Consider the following 20,346-nt stretch of genomic DNA (forward strand, 5'->3'; position numbering starts at 1 on the left):
GTGCTTGCCATGAGAGAAAAAGTGTTCCTGCATTCCTTGCATTATCTTGAAGTCGCATCTCTTGTGTTTATTATAGCATTTAACAGCCGGTTTCCTGTAGTATTTTATTATCATCTACACTCTTTTAATTTATTGTTTATAATTGAATACAGTCTTTGCTCCATATCGCGTTATTTTATCTCACCCATTGTAAGTAATTCGAGTTATCCTGCGAAATGCTTTGCAGTCTCATTTAAACTTTTCTTCCACAAACGTTGCATTTGTTTACATTTACATTTAAAGCACCCATTGCCATAATAATTCAATATCCTGCACAGTTATTACACATTGACTCAAGGCTAACAAAATTTACTTGAGTCTATAGAGTTGTCCTCACATAGAGAGTTACAGACTCCAAGCAGGATGGAGGTCACATGGTCACAAAGCCCACGTGTGTTACCTGCACGGCCTTGCGAGTGGCTTTCATCCGTTCTACGGACGCCTCTGCCTTCTTCCTCTTCTTTTCCACTGCTCGCGTCTCCTCTCCAACTCCACTCTGTAAGAGACAGTCACCAGAGGAGACTCCACTCCCTGAGCTGCTCCCTCTCAGCCCCACTCCACACGGAGCCCTCCACAGTGATCGTTCTATAACTGCCCACCAGAAAAGAGTCCAAGGAAGTCAGCTTGAAAAAAAAAAGAGCGTGAAGAGAGAATCATCCCATCTAGATAGATTTTATTTCATGAAATGTTATTGTTGCACTTTTATGGGCTCAGGTCATGGTATTGTTCGCTCATGAGTGGCTCCCAATCAACCTACGCTGGCCTCACCTTCCGTGTCTGATGCTCATCCTCCAGTGTGATGAATTTATGACCCGTGTGGTCACCGGCGATGGTGCAGTCCCTGCACACGAGGCTGAGATCTTGCTTGCAGTAGAACTTGAGCTCTTCTTTGTGCCTCTTGCACTTGCGGACTTCAGGGTTCACATTTGGTGAAACCAGGACGTGGTCATTAAACTTTTTCTTCTCCAGGTGAGGCACAAGATGCTCCCTGCAGAAGGACGTGTCGCACTTGAGGCAGGTCTTCACTGCAGGCGTCTTTCCTTCTGGGCAGTTTTCACAGAAAACAACACCAGCAGCAAAAGAAACAGCAGCCATGGTCTCAGTCACTCGCAGCTGCTCTATGAGATTGGCGATCGTCACATTCCTAGTCAGCTGGGGTCGTCGAGGGAAGGTCTTGCGGCATTGCGGGCAGCAGTACAAGTCTGTCTCCTTCCAGGCGTCCTCCAGGCACTGGAGGCAGAACGAGTGGCCGCAGCTCAGCGTGGAGGGGCAGTCAAACGTGTCCAGGCAGATGGAGCAGCTCAACTCACGGTCCACGTTCTCAGCGGGAGCTGTGCTCGCCATGACCCGAGGATGCTCCCAAAGTAGTTTCTCACTGTGCCTCAGAGAATATATTTCAACAAAAATACTTAACGTTTATAATATCGTGAGATGTTGATTACCATTGACGAGGTGTGTTCTGTTCAGGCGACACTGTGTGCGCAGCTCACACAGCGGAGACGAACAAGGAAATGAACTGACTTTACCTGCAGTTACGTTATAAATATCCCGAGACACGCCCTGGAATGTTCCACAACGCAGGGCTCACCTGTGTAGACGTGGCGTTACAGTCACGCACTGTGTTAGGTTTGTACAACAAAACCCAGCAGTAGCAGCAGCCCGGGACACATCGATAATGGTTTGTCCCACAGGCTGATTGACCGGCTAGGGTCAGGCTGTGTGCATTGCCACAATGGAACCGCACCTTGAACAAACATTCTAATGTAATCGTCTTAAACCTTTGTCAACTAATATTTTAACTACTGGCTTCATGCTTCCTTTGTTCATCTGTCAAATGTTGTTTTTATTCATGAAATTCCTAGGAGACCGTTTTATTCTATGTGGATGGTGGTTGTGTGTATGTATGTTGATCTTCTTTCACAACGTCCATAGCCAAAAGTGCAAATAATTATTAAACTATTATAATAGTTTAATTATAAGTTGATAATGATAAGTAAATGGAGATTTAATAATAATTTAATATTTATTAAATATTTTTGTTACTAATAATTCCATAATAATTATATAATCATTTAGTAGTAATAATGAAATAACAATAATAATTTCATAATAGCATTTAGTAATGATAATTAAATAATAATTTGATGATGCCATATAGTAATAATATGAGTTTTAAAATAATTAAATAATTGTTTTATTCTAACGTCATAATAATAATTTGCATTTATAAAGGGCCCTTAAACAATGCCTCTCAGGGCGCTCTGGGAAAGAAGTGAGAAGGACATTTGAACATCACTAAAGGGAGAAATCCATTTTAAACAAAGACGGCATTAGTGGAGATGTGAAGATGAGCAGTGTCTCGGAAGTCCCGTTGACCTCGAAGGGCAACGAGTTGCAGAGTTTAGGTGCCGTGATTGCCAAGGCACCGTCACCCCCCACGTGTGTAGCCTAGAAACCGTGGGACGGTGAGCAATGCACAAGTTGAGGATCTTGACAAATTTCGATTTAAAGCTTTCGTGACTGCAGGGATCCATCTTCTTGGTTCTTTCGGTAAAGTCACGTAGAAGGGAAGCAATAAAATAATAAAAATAAAACATAATAAAATAAAATAATTCTCACAACGTTTCGGCTACAACGCAAGCAGCCATCCTCAGGTGAAGAATGAGACACTACCAAGCAAGGAGCTTATATATACGCTGCGTTGGAGGTGCAAGAGCGCCTTAACAAAAAGAATGTGCATATGAAGAGGAATTTAGCATATTCATGGGAAATGCGTAGGAGGTGGGTGGGGGGGGTTTCATAGTCATATTATGCCCATGCATTATGCAGGATCAACAGCACCAAGGGGGGGTGCAGTAGCATTAACAAAGGAAAAGAATGTTAATAGTATATAGCTGCAGTTACTAAACAACAACGTAGAAAACTAAAGTATAAACTACATAAAAAACTAAAGTATAAACTGCATAGCACCATCAGTATACTTACTATATTCTACAATAAGCTGAGATACTAACAGCAAGTAATACATTACAATTCTACGTCGTAAAAATTATATAATATGCTTCCATCTAAACTTTATTCTCTTACATCACACGAGCATACACCGTACTATATACTGCCATAGATAAACCCAACATTAAATTGTATACTGTATTGCTATAAACCACCCCTATACCTTATACATTTTAATATAACACTATGTATTATTCTACTCACCCTAATGTGTATCACACTGCTATATGTTTACTATACAATTACGATACTATATATTACTTTGTACATTGTATTAAGCATATAAATGTTATACTATTTGTTATTATACGCTGTACCATTGACCGTCGTATCAATGGGTGAGTCGTGGGGGGGAAACTTGCAGCGGAGCAAAGAATCCATTCCCTGCGGAGAATACAATGCCAGTGAGTGGAACGCGGTCTGAAAGTCACCGTAAACGTGAACACAATCAGTTAAGATCCGAAATGGTTTATTACGTCCTTCCAATGATTGCTAAGCCAGAATCCATCTTCTCGGTTAAAATTGTCTCTGTGTTTTTATATATGGATCGCCTCATGAACGAATCTCTCATGATAGCCAGATGGCTTGCAGAGAACCTCTGTCTTGGAGAAGTCAATGTCATGTGAGCCCACTGAGTTGTAACAGTGATCTGCCACGGCTGAAGTGTTTGTCCTACCGTGTTTCAAGTCCGCTTTATGTTCACGGATGCGGTCCGAGACATGTCGTTTGGTTTCCCCAATGTAACTGCTACCACAGAGGCAACTTCGTTTGTAGATGCCAGGGTACTGTATGTCTGGAACCACATCTTTTACAGACGGTACCAGATCACGGATTTTATGTACTGTGTTGAATCGGACCTGGATCTTGTGTTTAATCAGGATTTTGGAGATCTTTTTTGTGACCCCAGCAATGTAGGGTAAGGTGATGGTCTTGAAAGGCTCCTCAACAGGATCCTTCTTGATGGTTGGAGTGATGGCTTTGCGGATTGTGTAGTCGGAGTAACCATTAGCCTTAAGAGCTTGGCGTACGTGTTTGAGTTCACTGGCAATGTGTTCCTGGTCGGAGATGCATTGGGCTCTATGATATAGAGTCTTGATGAGGGAATTCTTCTGGGATGGATGGTGGTGGGAATCCGGTTTTAAGTAAGCATCCGTATGGGTGGCTTTCCTGTAGACAGAGTGGCTCATTGAACCATCAGGTCTCCTTTTGATTAGGACATCCAAAAAGGGTAGCTTGCCATCTTTTTCGACTTCCATGGTGAATCTGATGGCTGGGTGTATGGAATTGATGTGGTCGAGAAATTGGTCGAGAGTAGGCCTGCCATGTGGCCAGATGACAAAAGTGTCGTCTACGTACCTCTTCCATAAGGTCGGGCGTAGAGTGGCAGTCTGGATGGCGTCAGTCTCAAATTTCTCCATCAAGATGTTGGCTACAACCGGAGATAGGGGGAGCCCATTGGGGTGCCCTCCGTTTGCTTGTAGAAATTTCCATTCCAGGTGAAGTATGTATTGGTTAAGCAGTGTCTCACCAAGGGGGGGTACCCCAGCATTCAATCCTTGATGAACCAAGTCTTCAATGATTGCGATGGTGTCAGGTACAGGAACCTTGGTGAATAAGGAAACCACATCAAAACTGACAAGCAGGTCGTCTGGGGACAGGGCAATCCCCTTGATTGTCGATACCAGGTCAGTAGAGTTTAGTACCGCAGAGGTGGTTTTTCCAGTGAAAGGCCGTAGGATTTCAGACAAAAAACGAGCCAATTTATAGGTGGGGGAGTTGATAGTAGAGACAATGGGACGAAGAGGTGTATCTTCTTTATGTATCTTTGGCAAGCCGTATAATCTTGGTGGCCTGGCTGCAGAAGGTTTCAACGAGAACTGTTTGGTCTGATCAATTAATGCGGTTGAATCAGAAATGATTTTGTTGGTTTTAGTGACGAGGCTGTTGGTGGGGTCTCTTTTTATTTTTGTATAGCTGCCATCGTTGAGTAGTTCTTGAATTTTGTTGTTGTATTCTATTTTGTCCATGATGACAGTGGCATTGCCTTTGTCGGCTGAGAGGATGACAATGTCATCCCTCTTTTTTAATTGAGCTAATTCAAAACGCTCATCTTTGCTGATGTTGCTAGCTGGCATCTTAGCGTTTTTGAGGGTTGCAGAGATTTCAGATCTCGCTACGTCTGCAGCGATGTGACTCAAGCCCTTGAGAGCCACATCTACTCGAGCAATTATATCATTAACTGGTATGTGTCTAGGTGTGACTGCAAAGTTTAGTCCTTTAGCTAAAACGGATTTCAGACCTTCAGAAATAGAACTGTTACTGCGATTAATTACGACTTTGTTAACATCTAGCTTTTCAATGTGTGGGTCCGGTTTCTTGTTTGAGAGGCGGTTGAATTTGGAAATCAAGTTGTCCATACATTTAGTCGACATAGCGGCAGCTGAAGAGGCAGTCATTTTTTCTACATGTTCCCAATCCGATGTGGACATTGTTGCACTCAAAGATAAGTGTGATTTGTAGAGTGTCTTGTCTAACTGATCTAGTTCGGTGCGCGTAAGTCTGATTTTCTCTGAGATAAGAGCTAAGCTAGTTCTAGACAGAATTCGTTTCGCATTAGTTAATGTGTGGGTCCGGTTTCTTGTTTGAGAGGCGGTTGAATTTGGAAATCAAGTTGTCCATACATTTAGTCGACATTGCGGCAGCTGAAGAGGCAGTCATTTTTTCTACATGTTCCCAATCCGATGTGGACATTGTTGCACTCAAAGATAAGTGTGATTTGTAGAGTGTCTTGTCTAACTGATCTAGTTCGGTGCGCGTAAGTCTGATTTTCTCTGAGATAAGAGCTAAGCTAGTTCTAGACAGAATTCGTTTCGCATTAGTTAGACAAGACACTCTACAAATCACACTTATCTTTGAGTGCAACAATGTCCACATCGGATTGGGAACATGTAGAAAAAATGACTGCCTCTTCAGCTGCCGCTATGTCGACTAAATGTAAGGACAACTTGATTTCCAAATTCAACCGCCTCTCAAACAAGAAACCGGACCCACACATTGAAAAGCTAGATGTTAACAAAGTCGTAATTAATCGCAGTAACAGTTCTATTTCTGAAGGTCTGAAATCCGTTTTAGCTAAAGGACTAAACTTTGCAGTCACACCTAGACACATACCAGTTAATGATATAATTGCTCGAGTAGATGTGGCTCTCAAGGGCTTGAGTCACATCGCTGCAGACGTAGCAAGATCTGAAATCTCTGCAACCCTCAAAAACGCTAAGATGCCAGCTAGCAACATCAGCAAAGATGAGCGTTTTGAATTAGCTCAATTAAAAAAGAGGGATGACATTGTCATCCTCTCAGCCGACAAAGGCAATGCCACTGTCATCATGGACAAAATAGAATACAACAACAAAATTCAAGAACTACTCAACGATGGCAGCTATACAAAAATAAAAAGAGACCCCACCAACAGCCTCGTCACTAAAACCAACAAAATCATTTCTGATTCAACCGCATTAATTGATCAGACCAAACAGTTCTCGTTGAAACCTTCTGCAGCCAGGCCACCAAGATTATACGGCTTGCCAAAGATACATAAAGAAGATACACCTCTTCGTCCCATTGTCTCTAGTATCAACTCCCCCACCTATAAATTGGCTCGTTTTTTGTCTGAAATCCTACGGCCTTTCACTGGAAAAACCACCTCTGCGGTACTAAACTCTACTGACCTGGTATCGACAATCAAGGGGATTGCCCTGTCCCCAGACGACCTGCTTGTCAGTTTTGATGTGGTTTCCTTATTCACCAAGGTTCCTGTACCTGACACCATCGCAATCATTGAAGACTTGGTTCATCAAGGACTGAATGCTGGGGTACCCCCCCTGGTGAGACACTGCTTAACCAATACATACTTCACCTGGAATGGAAATTTCTACAAGCAAACGGAGGGCACCCCAATGGGCTCCCCCCTATCTCCGGTTGTAGCCAACATCTTCATGGAGAAATTTGAGACTGACGCCATCCAGACTGCCACTCTACGCCCGACCTTATGGAAGAGGTACGTAGACGACACTTTTGTCATCTGGCCACATGGCAGGCCTACTCTCGACCAATTTCTCGACCACATCAATTCCATACACCCAGCCATCAGATTCACCATGGAAGTCGAAAAAGATGGCAAGCTACCCTTTTTGGATGTCCTAATCAAAAGGAGACCTGATGGTTCAATGAGCCACTCTGTCTAGAGGAAAGCCACCCATACGGATGCTTACTTAAAACCGGATTCCCACCACCATCCATCCCAGAAGAATTCCCTCATCAAGACTCTATATCATAGAGCCCAATGCATCTCCGACCAGGAACACATTGCCAGTGAACTCAAACACGTACGCCAAGCTCTTAAGGCTAATGGTTACTCCGACTACACAATCCGCAAAGCCATCACTCCAACCATCAAGAAGGATCCTGTTGAGGAGTCACAAAAAAGATCTCCAAAATCCTGATTAAACACAAGATCCAGGTCCGATTCAACACAGTACATAAAATCCGTGATCTGGTACCGTCTGTAAAAGATGTGGTTCCAGACATACAGTACCCTGGCGTCTACAAACTAAGTTGCCTCTGTGGTAGCAGTTACATTGGGGAAACCAAACGACATGTCTCGGACCGCATCCGTGAACATAAAGCGGACTTGAAACACGGTAGGACAAACACTTCAGCCGTGGCAGATCACTGTTACAACTCAGTGGGCTCACATGACATTGACTTCTCCAAGACAGAGGTTCTCTGCAAGCCATCTGGCTATCATGAGAGATTCGTTCATGAGGCGATCCACATATACAAACACAGAGACAATTTTAACCGAGAAGATGGATTCTGGCTTAGCAATCATTGGAAGGACGTAATAAACCATTTCGGATCTTAACTGATTGTGTTCACGTTTACGGTGACTTTCAGACCGCGTTCCACTCACTGGCATTGTATTCTCCGCAGGGAATGGATTCTTTGCTCTACTGCAAGTTTCCCCCCCACGACTCACCCATTGATACGACGGTCAATGGTACAGCGTATAATAACAAATAGTATAACATTTATATGCTTAATACAATGTACAAAGTAATATATAGTATCGTAATTGTATAGTAAACATATAGCAGTGTGATACACATTAGGGTGAGTAGAATAATACATAGTGTTATATTAAAATGTATAAGGTATAGGGGTGGTTTATAGCAATACAGTATACAATTTAATGTTGGGTTTATCTATGGCAGTATATAGTACGGTGTATGCTCGTGTGATGTAAGAGAATAAAGTTTAGATGGAAGCATATTATATAATTTTTACGACGTAGAATTGTAATGTATTACTTGCTGTTAGTAACTCAGCTTATTGTAGAGTATAGTAAGTATACTGATGGTGCTATGCAGTTTTTACTTTAGTTTTTTATGTAGTTTATACTTTAGTTTTCTACGTTATTGTTTAGTAACTGCAGCTACATACTATTAACATTTTTTTCTTTGTTAATGCTACTGCACCCCCCCTTGGTGCTGTTGATCCTGCATAATGCATGGGCATAATATGACTATGAAACCCCCCCCCACCCACCTCCTACGCATTTCCCATGAATATGCTAAATTCCTCTTCATATGCACATTCTTTTTGTTAAGGCGCTCTTGCACCTCCAACGCAGCGTATATATAAGCTCCTAGCTTGGTAGTGTCTCATTCTTCACCTGAGGACGGCTGCTTGCGTTGTAGCCGAAACGTCGTGAGAATTATTTTATTTTATTATGTTTTATTTTTATTATTTTATTGCTTCCCTTCTACGTGACTTTACCGAAAGAACCAAGAAGATGAATCTTGACAAACTTGATGGAATATTCGTGGCTGAAGGAGGTCATGAATGTAGGGAGGAGCAAGTCCATTTAAGGCGAGGGCGAGTCGGTTGGCGCTGCCTTTTTCTCGTTTGTGTCATTGCCTCTTCCTTCTGCGAGGATCTGTGTTTACGCCTTGCAGTTCTTTCTTGGTCTTAATATATCCTTCTGAATATCTATAAAACAGTTTATTCCTGGGGAGATGTTCTTCCTGGTGGATGGAGGTTGGTGAGTAGTTTGCGGATGGTGAGTGGTGAGTAGTGTGTGTGGATATTGGATGGTGAGTAGTGTGGGGATATCGGGTGTTGAGTAGTGTGTGGATGGTGAGTAGTGTGTGGATGGTGAGTGGTGTTTTTTATCAGGGCTTGCACACAGACAAGAAACAAGGATGTAAATTACTTTACACGGGGTTACAAACCAAACGTGGCACCACATGGAATGTGCTCAGATGTTTAAGGAATGTAAAAACAAGCCCCGCATCACACAAACCTGTCTAGATGTACCTGTGGATTCGCGCCGTTGGCCTTAACCAGCGCCAACAATGGATTTTGTAAGAACATGATCACCATCGTGAAAATAACACATCCTGAGATGCGGGCTTTCGATTCCAAGCAGTCGCCTGTGATTAAACGTGTTTCTCCGGTGAAACGAGTTGGTAGTTTAAGCCCCGTTATCAATGTCAGGCACGAACACAAATGCACACGCAGTTTTGTTCTGTAATTAATGTGTCCAAAGTCCAGCATTGGCATCTTTGAACTGACGTACATCAGAATCGGAATATTTATACTGCAGGAGGAATCCGATGACCTGTAAAGCTCTTTTCAACAATTGTCCAGTAGGAGCACGGGGTAAGAACGTTACAACAACAAACAGTACACAAACATGATAGTAGTGCAAGAGTAGTGCTTGAGATACGCGTCACACGCTGAAGTCGGTGTGCGCGCATGCGGCGTACAGTGGGAGCAAATGAGGACACAGGGCGCTGATTGGCCGGTCGTTGTTGTCCCAAAGGAGGTGACATGATGTCTGAGGATGGTAGCAGGTGGCAGGGAGTAATTAAGGGTGCAGGGCGCTGATTGGGCGAGAGGGTGTTGTTGTCGCGGAGTGGCGCCACAGTGTCTGGAAAAACATGCCACGTGGCAGCGGGGGCTGGGGGCGAGTGGCGTTGCAGGGGATGCCCCTGATTAATTTGGAATTATTTGGCTCGGGGATAAATTCAGGGGTTTTGGAGGAAACGGGAGTTCGCGCCTGGGAAGAGACAGAGGATGGAAGAGTCTGAGCAGCAGAGCTAGTAACAGTATAGGGTAGCAGCGGAGAAGCGTAGGGTAGCAGTGGAGAAGCGTAGGGTAGCAGTGGAGAAGCGTAGGGTAGCAGTGGAGAAGTGTAGAGTAACAGTGAGACGACGAAACCAGTAGGAAGCGGCTGGAGCGTGGGAAGAGAAGCTGATGTAGTTACGACAAAGTGGGACGGCGGAGCTGATAAAGAGCAGCCAAACTGGCGGAGAGAGTGGAGAGGAGAGTCGACGGAGGAGTGATGGGGAGCGAGTGAGGCCGGCGGAACGCGTCGAGCGAGCGGAGAGCGTGGAGGAGACTGTGGATCGGTGTTAGAAGGAGGAACGTTGAGCGATGTTGGATGGAGGAGTGTTGAGCGAAATACGCGAAATAAAGTAATGAGGAAAGACAAGAAGCTGTCGTGTCGGTTCGAGCACTACACAAGTACAAGGAAAGTTAACAAATCACCATAACACATCTATAGTAGTTTAACACGTAAGCCTTCGCGACCAATAACCATTATACAGTTTTATTGGGTTAACCATCTAACCCAGGCATGTCCAAAGTCCGGCCCACGGGCCAATCATGGCCCGCGGTCAGATTTCATACGGCCCGCAGCTTCGGTCTTATAATGTGATATTTATGGCTCGCTAGCTCTGTCAGAATAAATAAATCATAAAACTTTAAAGATGTAATTCCTCCTTTCACCACACGGTGGCACCACCATTCTAATGCTATCTGGCTCTGCATCCGTGCCGCGAACCCTTCTCGAATAATTTATGCCGTGGCGACTGCAAAAAAAAGAGAAAAGTTGACAGTGAGGGCCGCCGCTTTCAGGAGCAGTGGGAATTACAATACTTTTTCACTGAAAATCAAGGCAATTGTGTTTGTCTAATTTGTAAAGAGACGGTTGCCTTGTTTAAGGATTTCAACATAAAGAGACACTACGTGACTAAACATGCTACAACATACGACAAGCTAACAGGGAGTGACCGCGCTGAAAAAGTGAAGCAACTCCAAGCTGCTCTGGCATCGCAACAGCGATTCTTCACGCGGGCCTGTGAGTCAAAGGAAAACATCACCAAAGCCAGCTATGAAGTGGCCATGTTAATAGCTAAACATGGCAAACCTTTTACTGAAGGTGCGTTTATCAAAGACTGTGTCATGAAAATGGTGGAGAACATTTGCCCCGAGAAAAAGCAAGAATGTATTAATGTTTGCCTGGCACGCAACACTGTGGCACGGAGAGTTGAGGACATATCGTCAGATATCCAGAGACAACTGGGGGACAGGGGAGTGGCTTTTGATTATTTCTCATTAGCCTGCGATGAAAGCACCGATGCATCTGACACTGCACAACTACTTATTTTTTTAAGAGGAGTTGATGACAACATGAACGTGACAGAGGAGCTGCTTGACCTCAAAAGCCTTAAAGGGCAAACCAGAGGAACAGATTTATCCGTTTCTGTTTGTGAAGCTGTTGATGATATGAAACTACCATGGAGTAAAGTTTTTGGGATCATTACCGATGGTGCGCCTGCTATGGCTGGTGAGCAAAGTGGATTGTCCACACTGATTTGAAATAAAGTCAGCGAAGAAGCAGGTAACGCTATTAAACTTCACTGTATCATTCACCAGCAGGCTCTCTGCGCCAAACATCTAACATTTGACGATGTTATGAAACCAGTGGCAAAGGCAATCAATTCTATTCGCTCTAAAGCTCTATACCACCGACAGTTTCAGCAGTTATTGTGTGACATCCAGGCTGAATAGGGTGACGTAATATATCACAACGATGTGAGGTGGCTAAGTCGGGGGTCCGCACTGCAGCGATTTTTCTCTCTCAAGGAGGAAATTGGAATTTTTTTGGGTGAGAAGAGACAACCAATGGAAGAACTGTCCGATCCTGTATGGCTGGCAAATCTGTCTTTTTTGGTTGACATAATGAAGCATCTGAATGCGCTGAATGGTAATCTTCAAGAAAAAGATGCAGTGGTGAGCCAGCTATACACTCACATCAAGGCCTTTGGAACCAAACTCAAACTTTTCCAAAGACACTTGTCCCAAACAGAGCCTGCACCGCACACTTCTCAGCTTTGAAAGAGGTCATTGACAGTTTCCCACAGCACAACATCGGTGCGCAAATGAAGAGTTATGCAACAGCTATCGCATCTCTTTCTGTGGAATTTAACAAACGCTTTCGGGACTTTGCAGTTATTGAAAAGGACATGTTGCTTTTCTCTTCTCCCTTCTCCGTGGACCCTGATGATGCTCCTCCACAGCTGCAGTTGGAGCTCATTGAGCTGCAGTGTGATGATGAGTGCCGCGGAAAACACCAGCAGTGTTCTCTTGTTGACTTTTATCGACAGCTGGACAAAAGCAGGTTTCCAGAAATGCGGTCATTCGCTAAGAAAATGCTGAGCTTATTCGGCTCCACATATTTGTGTGAGCAAACATTCTCAGTCATGAACTTAAACAAGAACCGATTGAGGTCAAGGATGAGTGACTCCCACTTGCGTGACATTTTACGCATCTCAACCACTGCCCTCAAGCCAGACCTGGTCTCTTTACTGAAATCTAAAGGTGACAGCTGTAAGTAGAGGATTGGTTCTGCTGGCTTTGGCCACAGCCAATGGGGAGATGAGTCGGGGGCGTGGTCCCGAGAGCCTACGAGGGAGCCTAGAATATTACATGGAGGCTAACCATGATTGGTGGAAACGTACCACGTGACCCGGGTATTAAATAGGGGTGGAGACGAACGACACGTGGTCAGAACGGGAACGAACGGAGGAGGAGGCCACGTGTGAGCGGGGCTCCGGGTTGCCACATGGCGGCGCGTCTCTCTCTCTATCCCTCTCATGCTGCCTGTCAGCAGCGTGAAGGAAAGCTGTAATGCAAGTTGAATAAAAGACCGGATTCCTAAAGTCGCCTAAGCAACCTTTATTACATTGGTGTCAGAAGTATCTCTTGAAACCGTTTGGACGATTCATCTAAAATGTCCAAGCACCTCAAGAAGAGAAACCCACTGGACCCTTCGTCGGAGGAAGAGGTTGAGGCAGATGAGGACGAGCTGCTGAGAGCTGCGGGTCCTCTGCCTCCGGCTGCTGCTCTCCCCGACGCCGCTCATCGCCGACAGGCTGGCGAAGCGACTTCTTTGACTGCGGACGAGGGGTGGCGTCGACTGGTGGAGCAGATTGAATCGTTCCGTGCAATTTTTCTGAATCTGGTGACGGCGGTCGCATCTTCAGCCGCCCTCGGTCGGCCGCATGGAATTCAACCAAGGGCCGATGATCAGGATTTTCAGCGGGAAACGACGTCCACCATTGCTTCTGCCAAGGAGGGAGAGGCCTCCATCTTGGGCGGGGCTGCTGCAATGAAGCCGCCGGACGCCATCTTGGGAGGGGCTGCCGACACGCGGCCGCCGGACGCCATCTTGGGCGGGGCTGCCGCCACGCAGCTGCCGGACGCCATTTTGACGGAGCCGCGAAATACGCGGGGAGCAGGATTGGAGACGCTCGAGGCGTCGGACATTCACCGCGGACATCGTCTTCCTCAAATCAAGGAATTTGTTGCCGGGGGCGATTGGAGTGCGTTCACGTGGCGGTTCGAGTCAGCCTTTCGGTCGGTGCGATGGACGGAGGCGGAGGCACTGGAGGCTCTGCCCACGCTGCTGGATGATGTCTCCTTGGCGGTCTTCCGATCCATCCCGGCGAGCAAGAAGAAGACGCTGCGTGACGCTTTCACTAAAATGGCAGAGTTCTACGAACCGCCGACGGCAGCTACCAGAAAATGTATGTCATGTCGTCGAGGACCAGAGGAATCGCCCTTGGCTTACCGAGGGGTGCTGTTAGCGCTTGCCATGGCCGCCTACCCCGACTCATCAGCTGACCTCCTAGATCCTCTCATCCATTCCAGAATGATTGAGCTGGCCCAGGAATTGAACATCTCGTTGCCGGTGTGCGGCCACGAACCGCTCACGTCTCAATGGGCGGCGCGCTGCTTGGACGCCAAGTTCAACCTAAAACGCTGGGATCAGATGGCGGCATGGACGGGGAATCCAGAAATAGACGGTCCACCATTGGGGTGGTCTCCACGTCGGGTCGTCCACAGCTCCAATGACTCCAGCGACGACGAGGTGATGGCTGTTGTTCCTCGCTGGGTCCCGAAACGCCGGCCGCGCGAGCAGTGTGATGGGGCCGGACGACCACGTGCAGGGACCGGGAAGAGCGACCGCTGGGCGACGGCGGCCACGTGTTTTAAGTGTGGCCGACGAGGCCATTTCGCCCGGGATTGCCGCTGCCGACTTCAGCCTTGTCAGCTCCCGTCTGGCCGGCTTCCATCTCCTCCACCAGACGCGGATCCACGGCACCCTCGGGCAAGTCGGCACACATCGGACACCCGGCAGGTCTTGTCACATCACCCATCCACTCGCACACATGTTTGCACTCCGGACGGTAATTAATTATGGTGCACCTGTGTCGATGCCGCACTCTGCGACACAATGGAAAAATTGGCCCGTAGAGTGGTAGCAGCCGCATCGGGGTCCTCGACGGTACGGGATACCATCGATGGGATCGATGTTCGTATTTTGGTGGACACTGGCGCGTCTGCCACCATAATTTCCGATGTTATTTTTCATCTCCTGTCCATTCCTACGTCACGGATCCGACCGGCTAATGGCGCGTGCGTTGCTGCTAATGGGGGTAGCATGGGTATTTTGGGGCGAATTGATGTGCGCATTGCTATAGGGAAAATCACCGCGGAGGGACCAGTTTTGATCTCACGTTCACTTGCCGTCCCATGCCTATTGGGCACCGATTTCTTGCGCCGCATGCCAGTTAAAATACTCCTCGACCAAGGTTGCTTGGAAATGCCATCGTTATACAAGGCATCATGTTTGCAATAACCACAACACAAGCAGTCAAAATGCTTACCCCGAGCTCTCAATACTCTAATAGTGCGCTGTCTTTGAGTTGTAGGCCTTTTGGCGTCATCTGGTCCAACACCAATGGAGACTAGGCTCTAAGAAAAGCTGTCTCGGGTGTGGACCAATCAACTTCAAGGACAGTGCATATCATTATCATCATCAGAGTTGTTTCTTTTTGTTTGCATTTTGACTGCTTGTGTTGTGGTTATTGCAAACATGATGCCTTGTATAAAGGTGTCAGTTTTTGTACCAGTTGAAAGGGTAAAAACCTATTGCTATATTTTGCCACTAGTAAAGGAGGTCTCATAGTCTAAATGTCAATATCGAGGTCTGCAAGCCACGATGAGAGGGCTTCAGTAGAGGGTTCATGTAGATTTGATATTCTTCCGTTTAAGGAGTGCAAACCACAGTGGTTTATTATATGGTTCTATAGTTTGGGTTGCATGGCCACAAATGCAATCCTGTGGCTTTTTCTGAAATGTTCTATTCACGGAGGGAAATGTCAAAATCTGCCGATTGAGGTTCTGATGCGGTTAATGGTTCCTTGAGTGTCTTTGAGGAGGAATGTCAAAGCCAGAAGGTGTGATGTGTGAGTCTTGAGGTGTTTATTCTGGATGTCCTCGTTTTACACTTTGCCAGCGTTTGGCAAGATCTGGGTGAGATTCTAGGATGATAACTGCACGATCCTAGAAAGGGTATCAAGACTCGAGTCGGTGGCGACTAACATTGTTGAGGTCTTAGTTGATGTGGTACGTGGTTGTCGTTGACAAGGAAACGTGTAAACTCCCTGCTGCGATCAGCCTCGTACCATGAGGTTCCGTTGACACCAAACCCAAGGGCGCTCTGAGACTGGCGAGTGGCACACTTCACTCTGCACCACCACCCGTGGCCGCAGCCCTCTCCACAATCCCGCGAGCGAACATCAGCCGAGATGCTGCCCAACCCCGAGAAGAAACGAGGATCACAGCCGACCCGGATGATGATGCTAAAGATAGAGCTACTGCTGCTGATGATGTTGCTCCTGCTGATGTTACTAATTCTGCTGATACTGCTGATGATCAAGTTAAGTTTTTCAACGAGGTGAAAACTCAGGAGTCAGGGATGAGTCTCAATTGCAAGAGTGACCTGGGTCGCCAAAATAAAGGAAGCAAAACAAAACACACGACAGCAATGAATCAAATAGAAATCAGACAGACCAGACCACAATGTGATTAGCGTTCACGCAATGACACAATTGGTTCGATATAATCAACGCGTCAAAAAATAATCTATGCATTTCTAAACACCTGAGAATCAAGGTTGGGTTCACACCGGATTGTTGTCTCACATTAAAGAGTAGTCATAATAATAAACCAACTTGTAAGGCGCCACTGTGCGCCAGATTCACTCTCGATGAGAGAGGGTGACTCAGAGACGAGAGGAGGAACCACAGACGAGAAGGAAGATAGCAGCAGCCATGCAGTGAGCCGGCGCTATCAACAATTTCCCGAGCTCTACAATCCTCTGTATATTATGGTGTCATCAGCCAATTAACAAGTTACTGCAAGGGAATGGCGCGTATCTCCCGAAGTTTCACGTGAAGCGTGTTTCCAGTACTTGCTTGCAGTGAGCTCTTGGCTACCCCACAGTGTGCTAATCACCACTCCACCCCACAATATCCACGCATGACCCTCTATACACTACACATGCATTCACATATCCATAGAATCCAAACCAATTCCAGAAATAAAACCCAATATTGCCAGAAAAGTAACATCACACACTGGCGAAAATTAAAACCGGTTCTGGGCCTTCCTTAACTCCACTCAGCCTTAAACGAGTACCTGGTGCAATGTGGAAAACACCGGAGTTGTGATTCTGCCACGTGCAGAGCGACTCCACTCTCGCCAGCTCCCTTGGGCCAATGACTGCAAGTCCCTTGAGGGTGGCTACAGGCGCCCTGCTGTGGTGGCTGGCCCCGAGCGAGGGCTCCTCCCCTTGCCTCTGGGCGCCTTTCTCTCTCTCGTTATATCGGCCCTCGAGCCTCTGAGATCGACCTCGTGTTACTTCGGCCAATCCAGAATCCGAGCCCGTGGCTATGGGGCACCGCGTGTTTCTCAACTCCAAAGGGGAAGTCTGCAGACGCTGAATTAAATTTTGGCTTGACAACGGCTGTTCCCGATTTCTGTCAGCAGACAATATTGGACTATTTTATTTTTGCTACCTTTGCTTGATAAGTCGCACTTCAATAATGTACGTATTTTCTATTCATATTTAGTAGATTTCCTATACTTTGCACTCCTATCGCTTTTTGTATTGTAAAAACAATAAAATCACAATTGATTTTATTGTTTTAATTTTGTATTAATTTTAATTTCATTTTTTACCTACGTGACTTTACCGAAATAACTAAGAGTATAGTCCCAGCACCACCAGGAGTGCGGCTCCTTGCTTTCAGAACTCGCAGCTTTTGGACCCCCACCTCTGAGCAGAAGCCTCTCAAGTTCATTTATTAGGTAGAGCCCTGTGAGCCATTCGTCTCCTGAATCGGGTGCAACCGCAACAACCAAAAAACTAAAACATGAACAAGAAAACATCTTAAAGTGACTACGTGCAAACAGAAAATCCAAGAAAAACAGCAAAATATTGCAGAAAAAGCACCGTACACCAACACTGGAGCCACCCTGTGTCCACCCCCGTTAGGCACAGCTCCCATCAGCCCCTCTCCCCTCAGTAGAGCTCCCCCTACACCTCAGCCAGTAGCTCGGCCAACCTTGCAGTGCTCACTAACATAACTTGCCCCAACAGTCTGTTGAAGGCTATATGGCGGGTATTTGTATTATGTCTGTGTAGTGGGTACAAAACTCGAGGAGACTTCTCTCTTCTGGATGCAGCACGTGTATTTAACATTCACGTAACACATAGGGGTACGGCCCCTTCCACCCGATACACTAAGGAGGCATTTCCTCCAGACTATTCTGCCCTCACACTGATTAAGCTGTAACCCTATTCTGGTTAAGCTCTAACCCTACACTGATAATTGGTTTTTTACCCTTCTATCTGGCAACAAAACTGACACCTTTTTACAAGGAGTCATGTTTGCATAGACCACAATACCTGCAGTCATAATGCAAACAAAAAACATAACTCTGATAATGTATGCACTGTCCTTGAAGTTGATTGGTCCACACCCGAGATAGCTTTCCTTAGAGCCTAGTCTCACATGGGTTGGACCAGATGACGCCAAACCCATGTGAGACTAGGCTCTAAGGAAAGCTATCTCAGGTGTGGACCAATCAACTTCAAGGACAGTGCACATTATCAGAGTTATGTTTTTTGTTTGCATTATGACTGCAGGTATTGTGGTCTATGCAAACATGACTCTTCGTAAAAAGGTGTCAGTTTTGTTGCCAGATAGAAGGGTAAAAAACCAATTATCATATTTTTACTGGCAAATGAGGTTCCCATAGTGTAAACCCTACACTGGTTAAGCTTTTGTCCCGACCCTAGCCAGTGGTTTGGGTTCTGCCATTTGGGCTCTTCGCTTCGGGTCTTCCAGGTGGCAGCTCCAGGTCTCTGGGGTGGCTCTTCGGTCTTCAGGTAAACGACGACTACCGGTCCCGTTTAGGGGACTGGCTTTTACACCGGTTTCTGGCTCACTCTACCTCTAGCCACTCCTCCCTTCTGGAACCATCTGAAGGGGCCTGAAGCGTGACGTTATCCTGCATCCCCCCTCTTGGGGGTCTGGGGTCTGTACCCCTGGTCTCGAGCTACACTGGGGTTTACCTCGGCCTAACGGACTCACTCATCTTCATCGGCTTCCCTTCTGCCCCCTGTTGGCTCAAGGCCGTTACTACAGCGGCAGTTACACTCAACGTTCAACGACGCCGCTACACTTGTGTGCATGTATGTGCGTTGTGCCTGTTCTCTGCGCTACCAACACTCCGTGCTCTCAGGATGCACGACTCAGATCCAGAATCCTTACTGAGTCACCAGCATCACCCCATACACCCAGTGCAGGGTGGAGAGACTGACTAAATGAGTGATGAATGGAGTGCAACAGCTGCATGGAGTCGGCACAGTAAAACGACAGCAGCCCTGCCTCCCAGTGCAGGTGACACCCGACTCTCCGGGGAGGCTCCCTCATCGGCAGTGAGGTGCCGACACCACCATGAACCATGCAGCAGATGTTGTCATTTTTATATAAAACCCAGGAGGAGTCATTCTGTCCCAGCTCGCACTCATCACCATACCCTTTCCGTGCGATCGTCCCGTACGCGACTCCAACCCGACACTCTCCCACGGCCCCCACGTCCACCTCCCAGTAGTGCTGGCCCGACGAGAAGCTCTCGGAGCACAGGGCTTGGTAATAGCGATCAAATTGTTGTGGGTGATCGGAGCGACCCTGGGCGACACCGATCCACGTCACCGTCCTGAGATCCGAGGAGGTCTGGAGTTCGTCATGGGCTGAGTTTGGGTCCAGAGTCGGCGAGCATCCATCTGTTGTAACGATAATAACAGTATCTGTGTAATAGCACAACTATAACAATAACACTCATGCATTAACATACACGTATATTATAATACATACATTCATAATATAATACAGGCATACCACGTTTAGCACTACCTCATACAGCGCTGATTCGTTATAGGGCTGTTCCCGAGCAAATCGTTATTTAAATAGTTATTTGTGTACAGTATTTCTAAACACATTACACAAGGATGAAAAGCCCTACTTTAAAGCAGTGTACGCCCATTTAGGCTCTCTGCCCACAGCCAATGAACGAGCGCTATCATCATGCTTGAGTTGGCGCGGCGTTCACTCTCCACCAATGAGCACTTTCCTCTAAAAACGGGGGCGTCAAGTCACAGATTGAACTGCACCACTCACGGGGAGAGGGGGGTGTCTGGTCATAGATTTGACTGAACCACCAGGCGCAAGTTGTAGCTCCCACCTTGTCTTACAGTGCTGCCAAGTTCACCATATCCGGTCACACTATGTACTGGTGAATGCACTGTTTATCTTACTTACATTTTCGTACCATAGGTATTGATCAATACTGTTTATCATTTGTATTATTGATCCAATAACCTAATGAACCCCTGATCTGTTGTTCGTACATGATAAATTATGATGTCAAGAACGCATCTCCATAGAGCCTATGCTATAATGACCCCGTATAGCGCTGATTCACATAGTGCTCCCGTTTCCAGGCACGCACCCCCCACGCTAAATGGGG

At 46.3% G+C, this 20,346-nt stretch overlaps 1 protein-coding gene across 1 annotated transcript in view; it reads right to left on the bottom strand.

Moving 5' to 3' along the window:
* Window positions 1-1,576, bottom strand: part of LOC133359551 (E3 ubiquitin/ISG15 ligase TRIM25-like) — an 83,077-nt gene extending 81,501 nt beyond the window's left edge. The window contains exons 1-2 of the mRNA XM_061577990.1: window positions 808-1,576; window positions 440-535 (exon numbers count right to left, since the gene is read on the bottom strand). Coding sequence (XP_061433974.1) covers window positions 440-535; window positions 808-1,383 — 672 coding nt within the window. The 5' untranslated portion in view covers window positions 1,384-1,576. The remainder of the gene's footprint in view (window positions 1-439; window positions 536-807) is intronic.
* Between the last annotated feature and the right edge of the window lie 18,770 nt (window positions 1,577-20,346).

The sequence above is a fragment of the Lethenteron reissneri genome, chromosome 65, assembly GCF_015708825.2.
Source record: "Lethenteron reissneri isolate LAM-NWPU_2019-01 chromosome 65, ASM1570882v1, whole genome shotgun sequence".
Taxonomy (NCBI): Eukaryota; Metazoa; Chordata; class Hyperoartia; order Petromyzontiformes; family Petromyzontidae; genus Lethenteron; species Lethenteron reissneri.